This window comes from Aspergillus brasiliensis, assembly GCF_001889945.1.
Source record: "Aspergillus brasiliensis CBS 101740 unplaced genomic scaffold ASPBRscaffold_9, whole genome shotgun sequence".
Taxonomy (NCBI): Eukaryota; Fungi; Ascomycota; class Eurotiomycetes; order Eurotiales; family Aspergillaceae; genus Aspergillus; species Aspergillus brasiliensis.
Window position 1 is genome coordinate 375,704 of NW_027137450.1, and position 13,554 is coordinate 389,257.

The 13,554-nt window shown below is 50.5% G+C and overlaps 3 protein-coding genes across 3 annotated transcripts; all 3 read right to left on the reverse strand.

The window, feature by feature from the left end:
• Positions 1 to 126: 126 nt before the first annotated feature.
• On the reverse strand, positions 127 to 5,498 carry ASPBRDRAFT_56674 (putative C2H2 finger domain protein; the record flags this gene model as incomplete). The annotated part of the gene is made up of 4 exons (XM_067627606.1): positions 127 to 240; positions 290 to 1,652; positions 5,261 to 5,378; positions 5,399 to 5,498. 4 exons carry the CDS (start codon positions 5,496 to 5,498, stop codon positions 127 to 129), a joined length of 1,695 nt encoding a protein of 564 aa, XP_067477150.1.
• Positions 5,499 to 7,354: 1,856 nt separating this feature from the next.
• ASPBRDRAFT_45198 (uncharacterized protein) lies at positions 7,355 to 7,874 on the reverse strand. Its single transcript, XM_067625345.1, has one exon. It carries the CDS (start codon positions 7,684 to 7,686, stop codon positions 7,471 to 7,473), a length of 216 nt encoding a protein of 71 aa, XP_067477151.1. The 5' UTR covers positions 7,687 to 7,874; the 3' UTR covers positions 7,355 to 7,470.
• A 3,576-nt stretch (positions 7,875 to 11,450) lies between these two features.
• On the reverse strand, positions 11,451 to 13,060 carry ASPBRDRAFT_130237 (xenobiotic compound monooxygenase, DszA family; the record flags this gene model as incomplete). Its single annotated transcript, XM_067618213.1, has 4 exons — positions 11,451 to 12,360; positions 12,420 to 12,667; positions 12,718 to 12,906; positions 12,956 to 13,060. 4 exons carry the CDS (start codon positions 13,058 to 13,060, stop codon positions 11,451 to 11,453), a joined length of 1,452 nt encoding a protein of 483 aa, XP_067477152.1.
• Positions 13,061 to 13,554: the final 494 nt, after the last annotated feature.

Below are 13,554 nucleotides of genomic sequence, written 5' to 3' on the forward strand. Positions count from 1 at the left end.
AAAAAAAAATAAAAAAGTAAGTCACAGTCAAATACAAACTCGCCGTCCGAGAGAAGCTGGTCAATCAAATACAATAACGACCCTCCATCAACTCCTGAACATGCGATAAACGCCCGATCCCGGTTCTCAGTGCTGTCCATTCGATTCGTCACTTCGATCCTCCTCCTTCACCATCCCGTGCTCCCCGGCCTTGAGGCCATCAGAGCCGTCTTTTCCACACCCTTTCACAAGGATATGTCGCTATACACTGTTAGACCAGACCCAAGGAATTACCGAGGAATCATCTCACCTTGAGCGCGTCTTTCCGCGAAAAGCTCTTGTCACAGTGGGTACACGGGAACGGCTTCACAGATAGGTGGATCCGCTTATGTCGCTTCAGATCGTGGTTCCGGTTGAAGCTTTGGGGACACTGGTCACACTTGAACGGTCGATCGTTGGTGGGACCGGGAGCGCCGTGACCCGGATGGGGTGGGTGACCCCCGTACAATTGCTGCATCTGCTGCATATTGGCCACGTGCCCACTGTTGTACCCCGGCAGGCCCGGCAGCACCCCAGACTGCAGATTTCCAGTAAGTGACATCTGTCCATTCGGATTGTGCACGTTGGTCCAGATGGGCCCGTTCATCGCTGGAAGCGAATACGACGGCCATGGCTGCCGTTGATAGTTCAGATGGTGCGATGGGTGCGGGTTCGATGCCACCCGGTTGGGAACCATTCCCGGTTGTCCGTACGGCGAATAGCCGCCCGGGGGGCTGGACAGTTGCTGGATAGTGCCATAAGCGGGGGCAGATGATGATTTAACCATGTAGGGATCGTTCGAAGGAAGGGGATGCGGCGACGGCGCTGGATTGGGCAACGGGTTGTGTGCCGACAACATTGCGTGTGTCATTGCGTGATGCTGCTGAGGAGCACCCGCCTGAACAGGGCCAGCGGTGGAGACTGATGCAGACTGGTGAAACGGAGGCAGATGATTCATCTCGTATGACTGGGCGATGTGCTCGGTGCCTGGAGTCGACGTGGCAGGATTTCGATTCAGGGAGTTCACCGACGGGGAGAAAGTGTCTCGACTCGGATAGGACACCACACTCGAGTTCCACGACTGACGGGCAGCTGCTGCCCCTGATCCACTTTGGTATGCGCTCTGGCCTTGCCAGTACGGAGCCAACTCCGGGTTTGTGGGTGCGGCCGTGGTCGCGGTATGCGAGGTCGTCGCAGGGAGCGTTTCACCAGATTGCGTAGTCGCTGGTGGAGTGAGAAGGTTGCTGACGCTGGGGTTAATAGGCGGAGGGTTGGTATGATGGGCGTACTTGACGTTGGTGTGAAAGTTGGGTGCAGGAAGCTCAAAGCTGGGCAGAGTCGGCGCCGCAGGACGACGCGAGTTCAACGGCTGGTGGGTAGTCAGCGCATCGAGCGCCGTCCCCATGCCTGGAGGGGGAATCGCGAGGGCAGCCAGGTTGGCGGATGTCTCGCGGGAGAAGCTAGAGGAAGGAAATAAATCACCCACTACTACGGGAGAGGGTGTGGCCAAGGTGCTGGACAACTGTCCGGGGAAGGCGACCGATTCAGATCCAAGGGTCCAGTATCGACTGCCAGACAGGCCACTGGCGATGTCTGGAGGATCCAGGAGGGGCGATCGGATCGCGATCAGCGATCTGAGTCTGCAACGGGGGTGGTCCTGGGAGATCGACCGTGGGTTTGATGCTCGACGGGTACCACCTGTGTTGGTTGTTTCACGATCGTTGAAGAAATATTCACGTCAGGTTGGATTGACCCCAGTGTGTTTATTCGAGAGTCATATCCTTTCCGATAGAGCGAAAGTACTGATGCGACAGAAGAATGAAGCGCGGATACGGCAATGGAGATCGACGAGGTAGGTAGGTTGGTAGGATAGGTGTTATGCGATGAGAAGGTAGTCAAGACAACGGCATGGTCTTTTTTTTTTTCTTTCTCCAGGCAGGCCAACGCGCCCTCACGCGATGCGCACGAGAGAAGAAAGAAATAGATTGATTTGTTGTTGATGTGGATATGCGCGATGAAGATCTGGCGGAATGACAGTTTAGAGTACCATGGACGGCAGTCGAATGGCAGCGGGGATGGTAGGAGCCGGCGCGCGTAGAGCAAAGATTTGGAGGGCGGGAAGGGAAGATTGGCGGGCGGAGTCGGAGTCGGAAGTTTGCGGTGGATGGTTTGGTTTGGTGGGAGCTGAAAGTGTGGGAATTAGTGGTGAAGATCGGACAAGTCGTGGGTGGCGCTGGTGGAGGAGGGAAGATGCTAGTTGGATATAAGCTTGCACAGCAGGGAGGGAGGAGGGAAAGAAGAAGTCGTGAAAGGGGAGCAAAGGCGAGAGGGAAAGTTCAGGGAGGGAGATCTTTTATTGTTCGCGGGAAACGAGAAAAGAAAGAAAGCCAGAAAGACTCGGGATGGAGGTGAATTTGAATAATAATAATATGGATTATTTGCTGATGGGCGAAAATGGGGAGGACCAAACAAGCCGGGAATGGAGACGTATCCAGACCAGTCCAGCGCCGGGTCTGGCCAGCGCGGGGGTTGAGTTCACGCCGGGAAAAAATACCAGGGAGAACATACCCACCCTGACGGTCCGATAATGACTAACTAAACTATCCTGCACGCATTTTTATTTATTTGTTTACTTTTTGGGTGATGGTTTGAATTCACCTTATCTACCGGTGGTCCATCCCAAGCAGGAGGTCTGGCTGACAGAGAAGGGAAAAAAGGGGAGAGACAGAGCACGACATCCATCCCGTACTCACGCAGCTGGTTCGTCGTATTATTCTTATTCTGATTCTTATTATATTATTATTCATCTCCATCACAGTCAATCAAAAAAAAGAAATAGACAGAAGAAAAGAGAAAAAGAATAATATTCTTCTCAATCAGCAGACTCCAAAAAGTAGCATCCAAAGCAGCTAGTCTGGTCCGACCGCATTAAGTGGAGGATTCCCAATCGGGGCCAAGACCCAACCAAAATTTCAGCAGAAATGAATGAATGGATGAATGAATGCTTTCCTGTTGCTGCACATTTCTTTTCTCAGGAAATACTTGAGTATATTTATTTTTAACACAACTCTCCGTCTTGATTTTGATAATTCATAATTAGCAACGAATTATTTATTCCCTGTTCCTTTCATGTAACCGTAATGGATTCCTTCAGGCAAAGCAAATCCCCCCCTCCATGAGGTGAATCAGAAAAATAAGAAAGAAAATCATCAGTAGGAGAAAATACACACACAGAGACAAGAGAGACAAGCCCAGCCGCGCCCGGACAGGCCCAGGACGTTCCGCCGGTAATATTGAAAGGAACCATTGACAACAAAGTTTCCTACCTGACTGAACCTTACCAGTCATTATTCTCCCTCCCTCGCTCACCCTGAACCACAGCCGGATGGAGCCATTCTCCCGGTCCAACCACCCCCAGCACCACTGACTATCGACCACTTGAGCCTAGCCTAGCAATTCCTAAGCTAAGCCCGAACCAACGACGACGTCTCGCTAAAACACACTGAACCAGTCCCAGAATCCCTCGACGCCTGATCAACGGCAACGTGGTTGACAGGGCTCATCCAGGCGCCCAAGCTGTTTGCGTTCCACCTTTGGCGCTTCCCACGGTCGACGGGGGCGACTCGGTTAGTCGGCCACCTAGTATCCTCCACTGAACGGTGCAGAGATACTTAGATAATCTACTATAGTAGTAATAAATGTCTTAGCTGTCATAGGCTCTTAGCAGACGGATGATCAATAATCTGCTCCTGATGAGCAGGGAACTTCCCATCATTCCAGTCATTTCCCTTTCCCCCCCTCAATATCCTCTAGATGAGACGAGATATGGACACGATTTTTCTCGTCTCGCCCGACAAATAGAATCGTCCAGACCCTCGTCTGCAGATGGACTTGACCCGAAAAGGGCCAGAATCAATGGTGCCAGAAAACCGGTTAGCCCTCCCAGGATCTCTTTTGGGTCTAGTCGCTTCTCCGTATTGTTTATCCAATCTCAATCTGCTTTTGCTGATTGCCCCCTTTGGCAGCTTCGCAGAAAACAAACCAAAAGTCACTGTACTTTACACCGTACTTCTGTTTTCCCGTTTCTCCACATCCTCTCCTCCCTCCTTGGGTTTTCTTAATCTTTTTTCTTATTCCCCCTACTCCATTACTCCATAGTCCATACGGATCTTGGGATCGTAAAAACTAGGTTGGCTGTATGTACGTATAGATAGGCATGTGGAGCGCCGTCCCGTCTGGACGATCGGCCACCCCCGACCCAGCAGGGAATGCTGGCCACTGTTGCCCTGTTTGGTGGAGTTTAGAATAAGCTTAGCCCTCTGCGTCGGGGGTAGTGATCAGAGAGGAGGAGGAGGAGGAGGAGGAGGAGGGGGTGGGAAAGGGGGATTCTCCAGATCGACGGTGGATGGTCGGGAGAATTAACAACGATCAAAAGAATGGCACGGATAGAGACGCATTCATCCAGGGTTCATCTCCCAGGGCACCAGGGGAGAAGAGGGGCCGACGAGGGAGAAGGAGCAAAAGAGGGCCAGCGAACAGGCCATTACGGAGTAACGCGCGATGGCCAATCGACGTGGACCAGCAGCAATCAACACCAGACCAATAATCAAAAATACCAAACGAACGAAAAAAAAAAAAAAAAGAATACAAAAAAGCAAAGCACGGGGGAACCCGAAAAGGGGCAGGCAAGCGATCGTTGCTCCTTGCGTCGAGGAATGCATGACAGATGCCGGGCGGTGGAGGACACCAGCTGAGGCTGATCGGGTCGGGGCGAGAAGATGGGGGAAGGAAAGCCATGGCGGTCCCTCAGTGCTGCTAAGCATCATAATTCTTGGAAGCCAGAATTATTAGAAACATTATCGGCAATAATTAGCTGGCTGGCAGGGCACACACACACACACACTGGCAGCTGGGGAGATTATTCTTAGCTGAGTGCCCGCGACCGGCTGACGTACGGAGAATTACTTGGGTATAGCTCGACGGGGAGATCCACCAATGGAACATTCTACGTCCTGGAGGGGGGAAGAGTCCCAGCATGGTATCCAATGATCGCGATACTACTTACAAGAAGGAAATCATGTCTATCACTAATCGAAATACCCCAAGATTGGATGAAACAATATCGGGTTCCAAAGAAAAGGATGGAGATTTTCGATCCAAGGTTGATGGGCTTTTTTTGTTTTTTGGTACCTCGTATCCGTCCCCCATCGACTGCTCTGGCCTGGGCCCTGCTCTCTCGCACGGACTCTGCGTCCCGGCCCTCATCTTAATGCACTTGCGCAGGAAATCCCATTCTCCGTCAAAGGCAAACGGTCCCTGGTCCGCTTCTTCCATTCCACGGCCAAGGTCACATGTTCTTCCTGGGACCCTGGCTCTTGACCGGGGGGAGGGGAGCAGTCTCCCGATCGCTGGAGGATGAAGATTCCAATCATTCTGTCCCATTCCTCCGAGGATCCCCCCAACTTCCAATACGAGCGCATATTGGACCGACCACGATAGGGTTGTTGGTAGTTGTCAGTCTTCCGGGCCATCCACCCTATCGTGCTGCCTCCATTCATTCCCCCGGGGGAGGAAGAACCAAGCGATAGGCAGGGACTGGCCTGACCAGAGTTTCGCGGATCCTGGACCAGCACTACTGATTGGTGGATAGGCCCGTGTCTGGCAGTATACTTACTCAGTAGTACTCAATCTTACTGAAAGAGTTAGTCTTGAGCCTTAGTCTACTGATTACTCCCATACAGACCGTCAGACCGTCGGTATGAATATTTTACCATGCTCTTTTTGTGTTTACCCAGGTGGTACAGCGTCGATACGCCCGGTACTAGCGCCTTGGAGGAGAGTCTGCACTGGCTGGCTCGGGCTTCGGGTGTGGCCCACTATCCCCATCCAGGCGTTAGCGTCGACTGCTTCCTCCGTGATGCCCCACCTGACTTGCCTGGCTGGTCGGCCTGCATCTTGGGACAAGACGGCCGGCCACTCAGGCGTCAGTCCTGCTTGACACGCGCAAGCTGTTCTACACCTACAGAGTACACTCACTTGGTCACCTCCTCTGTTCTGTTCATTCGGGTATTCTCACAGGACTTGACTTATTGATTAGGTGTTAACCTTTAGCTTATGTACTTTACTCAGTATTGGTGTTGTTTGTATTGGAACACCACTAATTAGTTCTCCGTATCTACTTGTGTAATTCGCTTACGGGGATAGCCTCGGATGGCTTTAGCATGGCTTCGTCAACCAGGCCAACCTTAATCACCGCCATCCGCGATGGTGTCAACAGTCGGGTTTCAAATCAACCCGCTGAAGAAACGCATATGCAAGCCCCGTGGACAAGATGCCAACCACTGCAGTCATTGGTTCCCTCGGACGGTTGCCAGACGAGAAGGATCCGTGGATTGACCATACCTACCTATCAATGAACCTCTCCCCCCGGCCTAGGATTGCCGCTAAAGAAGGCTCCACGTCGAAGGTAGTGTTACCTACTGGAGTAGGAGGCTACTGCCCCCTTGGGTAGTACCTGGGTTCAACTCATCTTAGCCCCATGACCAGATTGCGCAAACAAAGAGGCGCCGGAAATCACAAGCTTGGCCTCTTCTTCCCTGGAACTTAACGGTCCACCATCTCTAGCCTTTCCCGACGGGAGGCGCGGCCAGCACCAGCCTGTCGGTATTGGCGGGGGGTTTGGGGAAAGAGATCGAGGGCGGTGGCGGCCACGGTGACAGACGCATTAATAATCATCAAGCAAACTGGTCTTCATCCCATCCATCCATCCATCCCTCTATCCATCCATCTTCTACGCCATTTCCAGCCAGTCATCCAAGTTTATCCTCCGTATGCATGCTACGCCATGCCATCATGCCATGCCATGCTGTATCCCCCCGGCAGTGTCTCGCAAGGGGGGGATTCTCCTTGCCATTACATACGAGAAAAATAAAACCCCCCCGGTCCGGGCAAACAACCCTGCCCGGAAGCCACTCCTGTACGACTTGGTACAACCTACATAGACAGGGGTGGTTCGATCGGTCAAGTTGTAGCCAATGTGATCTACGCATCGTCGATCAAGCACATCGTTATGATCTGTCTATTTTTCGCCCCCTTCATTCCGTCGCAATCGCAGCGTGAAGTCTGCGAGATTATAGCATTAGCCAGAAGGACTAACTGGCGACTAAAGGTCTTGGGCGAGCAACGACTCTCGACTAGATACCCGCTAAATCAATTGGTGGTCTCCCTAGCGGCTCAGGAGAGCTGCTAGTGTGCATTGGCCGCGAAAAGGGTCTGCTCGGACGTTATCCGTCTGCAAGCTAGGAGATACGGAGTAGATAGGAGATTGCAGCACGCCGGCAGATTCCTACACCGTAAAGTACCTACAACTGCGACCATGACTAGAGTAGATTACGTGCTGCGGCCGAATAGCCCGGTGGAGTACACTTCTACTCCTTTCCGACCATGAAAGTGTCAGTTCTCTTCGATAATAACTACAAAAAGTGAGATAGATGGCGTCGTCAACCCGACCAGGGATTGACAATATGTGATAGGCTCATAGCTATCGCTCTTGTCACTGCGTTCCTTGCGCCCGTCTCTTAACCTTGCTGTCAACCTAGTTTTATACTTTTCTTTCCGGCGGGGAGGTGGCCCAAGAGAGGTGCTTATTCGGGCTAGACCAGCGAACATGATTTACCTACACATCAAGCTTGGCTGCGCAAGATAAGTAGCTGCTGATAGGTGGATGGCAAAGGACGAGGTAAATCATCAACCGAACTCAAAATACGGGATAGGAGAGGTATCGCAGTTGCAGGTTACATATGAGTGTATCAGATGTCGGGGCTGACATATTACCATTCAGCTTACGGAGTGGCGAGCCTAATTCGATAGAGGTTTTTAAAAGCTTGCCATTAGGATAACTAGCTATCCTAGTGGCTAAAGCATTGGCGCAGACATAAGTACGGAGTGGCTTGAGTTTATACACCAATTTGCATACACAACTTCTAGATATGTTGCCGAGCACAGGAGCCATGGGTGATTGATTAGCGGCGGCAACTGTAAAATGACAGCCTTGCTGTTGTTTCTATGCTATAGTTATCAAAGCTTATTACGGAGTACAGAACGCCCCTTAAAGCCTACCATAACGCCAACACGTATTTCATTCAACCATCGCCTGGATCCAGCATATGCTTAAATATACTCGATGAATCAAGTTCTTATCATGTCTTTCTAGGCTCTTCTAGAGAGTAGAGACAGCCGTAACTCACAAAAAACCCAACTCAACTTGCCGCCTCGAATCAAGATTCTTTCACCCATACCGTGAATAACTCCCCTCATGAAAAGAAAGGAGAGGAGAGGGAGAGAGAGAGAGGCTCGAGCGGAAGGCTGTCCGAAAAGCTTGAAGGGGTTTCACTTTATGAACCTAAAAAATCCATCCGGCGGGATGCTACGTTAGCGAGCCGTAGGGAGTTGTTTATTTGTTTCTTTCTTTCCTGACGGGTCAGTAAGTCCGGAGGGAGGAAAGTATAATTGTTTAATCGCTCATCGTCAAAAGTACTTTGTTCTTGCTCTGTTCTTGTTCTTGTTTCTTGGCTTCATGTTGCTGTGAAGTGAAGTTGCGGTCTAGAATAACTAGTTAGTTAATAGGTAGTCATTAGTCAGTTGTCTCGGAGCTGGATAAACCCACTGGTGATGGAACTGACTCGCCATGGGATAATCATCACTAAAGACATACAAACTGATGGGTGGTCTACGTAGGCTGAGGGATTAGTGACTAGACTAGGTAACTAACTAGTCTCGCATCCTTCAGGAGCTTACTCCTGATTGATACTAGTACCATACCCTCTCTCCCACACACACCTCAAAAGTAAGTCAGCACGCAAGCACCATCGCATGGTCAGTCAGTTAGTTAAGTTCCCTCATGCAAGGAGTCAGTCAGTCAGTCCGTCAGTCACTGCGGGATAAACCAACTAGACTAACCAAACTACTAACTGCTCACCAGGTGATTGATTTTCTACTCCGTAGTTAGTAAAACCCCCTAATTCAGTCACACGCTGCGCTGCCGGGTTATCGTACCGACACAGTCACATACATGCCATCCATACATACATACATACGCACTATCCATGCATGTCAGCCAATGCTCCTTCGTCCACTCCGCTTTTCAGTCACTTACTTACATACAACCAAACCCCGGGTCCCCGAGCAAGCAGGCAGGCAGGCAAGCAAGTAAGCGATTCGCCACTAATACATACTCACATACCAACTAATAACTAACTAATCCCCTTTTAGCTCGCCTAATCGTAAATGCCATGGCGAAAAGCCCGAGCCAGTGCTGCAGGAAGCTTAATCTAGCTAGTATAGTATACATACTAGTTATGGTACAGCTTGGCTTGGCCTGGCCTTATGGGGAGAAGGAAGAGGTGGTGTACTCCGATACCTGACTATAATACTCATAGTATGTATCTATGTTACCAGTGCTCCCGTGACAAGTTTAGTTAGATCTTAGTAGAGGAGTGTATGCGTTTGTAGCTGCGGAGTTGGCCAATGGCACAGATAGACGGATACTACTTACTAGGTAAGTATTAAGGTAGCTGGAATGGAATGATTAATATTCACATGCTAAAGAAAGAAGACACGATAACTAACGGGCTTGATCGGCCGGTCGGCGGTCCCCCTGAACTGAGTGCACTGCACTGCTTGATGCTGTTCTGTTTAGTTTGGTGGAATGGGTTGGGGCCCCGGTTTGTGAGAAGCTATAGGTGGCTTTGTTATACTGGGGGAGCTACTACTTATAACAGGAGGTATCTCCGAGTCAGTCCGAGGAAGGTATACGGAAGGTACTGATTAGGTATCTTGCTCAGTTGCTCCCTTTGTTGTTGTTGCTATTTCTAGATTGTGTGTCTGTGTGCGAGTCTTGATTACTATTTCAGTTATCAGGCTGGATGTTTATATCGAACTCGGGCTATCATAATCCGATATCCGATTCGGTCGGTCCGATAAAGTATCTAGTAGATAATGTTACATGGGTATACTACTCTGACAAAGAGATATATAGTAACTATCACTATAGTTATTTCCGGATATTAGGAGTATATCTACCAGTAGACTACTGTAATTATATCCCCCAATAGCCATGTGGCGATATCGCTGTCAGTTATAAACATAGATTGTAGTTGTGTAGGGGCATTCAAGTTGATAAAATCATAATGGATGTTTCTGGTAACTCCGATGCCCAGATAGATACTCCTTATAATAGTAGCCACATATCCACATCCCCAGTCCCTGTTTACCCACCGAATCCACTGCAAACCCACATATATGGCAGATGTTATACCCCATTCATATATTACTACGCTGTACTGTAGTTGGTGAACACCTATCGCCACTCTGTTCATGACTCTACTTATCTATTGACCGAAGCATCTACCTGCATGTTTCAGATGACTACCAGAGTGCATTCATTCACACCGCCTCAGACTGGCCAGCACCACTCATATCTATTCTCTACAACGTGATTGACTCATTCGTTCGAAAAGTAAGAATTCTTACCACTTAGTATTCTAGGTATCTACAATTACTACTACTACTATCCTAGGTAAGTAGTAGGCTACCTGCCAAGCACACCAAGAAACACAATCCTGGATATGTGTATATATAATCTCACTCCATACCAGCTTGGCAGCTTGGCATTGAACACGCTCTGCACCCAATTCAATCATTATATATTCTTTTCCATGTCAAAAGGAAATCAATTATCCCCAATACTGAATACCATACCATACATACCAATACATCCAATACGAAGTGACCCAGAAAAGAAATGAATTAATTCTTAATTCTAAATCCGGCACGGAATGAACCCGAAAATACCACCTACCTGCATCAATCAATCGATCGATCACGAGATCATATCGCTCGCTTGCTGCAAGCCTAATCTCTCTCTCCCTCTTTCTCTTGCGTCTGTCCTCCCGGCCGAAGCTAACCTAAATTTTTCTTTTTTTCCTCTCTTTACATATTTTAGTCTCATTATTTAGTGAGTGAGAAACCGAAGGGGTATTGGCAGGGTCCAGACCAGTCTAGACTCATGCATGCTTGGCAAGTTGTTGTTTGGTCGGAAAGGAATGCTGGGGGCGGGGAAGGGGAAGATGAGAGAGTAGTATTGTTCAGATTTGGCAGGACACAGACATGCCATGCTATGCCATGTTATGCCGGTGTTGGGTGGAATACGAACTTGCTAAGGGGAGTGGAACTCTGGAAGGGATGTAACTTGTACGGAGTAGACTGGGGAAATAAGTGATAACTACTAAGAGGTAAGAGTAAGACTGGGATTGAAGGCTGCGGCGCCGTGGTGGCTTTGCAATTGTGGTAGTTTATTTGGTGTCGCTTGTCACAGGGTCTGTGGCACTATCCTCGATCGTAAGTAGGTAGTAATGTGACTATCTGAAGTAGTACTACGCTTCTGGCTCATCCTCAACATAAACATCATACTTGTACTTACTCCCCACATGATCCGCTCTCAACTCCCTCTGACCCCGGCCATACACCTTCTCTCGAGCCGTCCACGATTCCTCCTCCTCCTCAGCAGCAGGAGGGTATAACCCCCTCCTCCTCAACTCCGGCACCAACAACTCCACCACCTCCTCAAACGTCCCCGGAGTAGTCACATACCCCAAATTAAACCCATCCAGATCCGCCTCTCTTATCCACCGTTCCATCTCATCCGCCACCCTCTCCGCACTCCCCACCGCAACAGGCCCCAGCCCCCCAATGGCCGCCTTCTCCGCCACCACCCGCGGCGTCCACCGCGGCACGTCCTCGCTCGTGGTCGTGAACGCATCCAACTGACTCGTGACCTTATGCGCCTCCAACGAATCCGCCGCCGTGATATCCTGATCGATCGGGATCCGACTGATATCAATTCCCGTCCATCCGCTGAACAGAACCAGTCCCCCAATGACAGACGCGTACTTCTTAACTTCTTCGTACTTGGCGCGCGCTTCTTCGTCCGTGCGACCGATAATCGGCGTGAATGTTGCGAAGAACTTGATCGATGCTGGATCCCGCCCTTGTTCCGCGGCTAGACGCCGGATGTTGGCGATCTTGGGCCGCAGGACGGCGGGCGAGTGGCTCGACACGAAGATTGCTTCGGCGTGCGTGGCCGCGAAGGCAGAGCCCGCTGCGGAGGTGCCCGCTTGGAAGAGGAATGGGGTCCGTTGAGGGGATGGGTCCACGATGTGTCGGGTGTTCAGGGTGAAGTATTTGCCCTTGTGGTTGATCTGGCGCACCTTGTCCGGGTCGACGTAGCTGTCGTTTTCGGGGTCCGGGGAGAGGGCGTCGGGCGCCCAGGAGGATTCCCAGAGTCTGTTGCGATGTACATGTTAGTGGGGTGAGGGAGTAAGTGGTGGGGGGACGTGGCATACTTGTATAACACGCGCAGGTACTCGTCTGCTTGACGGTATCGCTCATCGTGCTCGATGGGAGTGTCGAGTCCGATGGCTTTGAAGGCTGCTTTCTTCCATGAGGTCACAATGTTCCATCCGATGCGGCCGTTGGTGAGATGGTCTAGCGTGGAGAAGCGCTTTGCGAGGAGGAATGGCGGCTCGAAGGAGGTCGAGGCTGTAATTCCGAACGCGAGGTTCTTGGTCACGGCTGCCATGGCGGAGATGGGCTATCTGGTCAGTAAGCATCCTGTGATGGATATCAGTGGGAGGGACGTACAATGGTTGGATCAGTGACGGGCCACTGCGCTGCACGCCGGATACATTCGTCTAGTTTGCCTTCGTAGGTGTCGTATCCGCCGTAGGTATCGGCCAGGAACAGGGCGTTGATGCCTCCGCGCTCGAGGAGCTTGGCTAAATTGATCCAATAGTCGAGCGTACGCTTTGTGGCTGACTTGTCGGCAGGGTTCTGTATGTGTCAGTATAGTAGTAGCATCATGTTGAGTCGGGATTCTCACCTTCCACTGTCCTGGGGACAGGTGGCCCACGGTGGACATGTCAAAGGCATTGAGCAGGATCTGCTTCTTGCCATTCTGGCTACTCTCTGTACTGATGTCGCCCATTGTGTCTGAATTGGTTGAATTGGTTTGCTACGATTCTTCGAACGCAGCAATGTTATACTCCAGTGTGGTGCACAACCCCTCACCAATCCCGCCATCAGATGTTGTCATGGCGCAAGCGTGTTATCAGTGACAGTTTCTATGCAGGATAAAGATTCGCCATTTTCCCCGCATCATGCGCGAGACAATTCTGATTCATTCTGAAACATTTCTTCCATGCCGATGCCGGATGCTGGTGGATGCTAAATATACACCATATGCAGGTATATTGCGTGACAGCTTGACAGGTTGATAAGATGCACCACTCACACCCCAAACATCTACTATCTAATTGACTAATTGCTATGCTTTACCATCACTTAGCGTCTATCCCTTCCCCATCAGTGTACCTATACTCGGACTTTGGCCGTGCAGTCTGCACGACAGCAGATCCAGACTCATCCTCGTCTCGAGAAGCCCTCGAGTCCTCATCACTAGCTGATATCGCGCGATCCCTA

Excerpts from the sequence above, each read along its gene's own strand:
- ASPBRDRAFT_45198 (XM_067625345.1), bottom strand. The coding sequence starts at position 7,686 with ATGTTCGCTGGTCTAGCCCGAATAAGCACCTCTCTTGGGCCACCTCCC.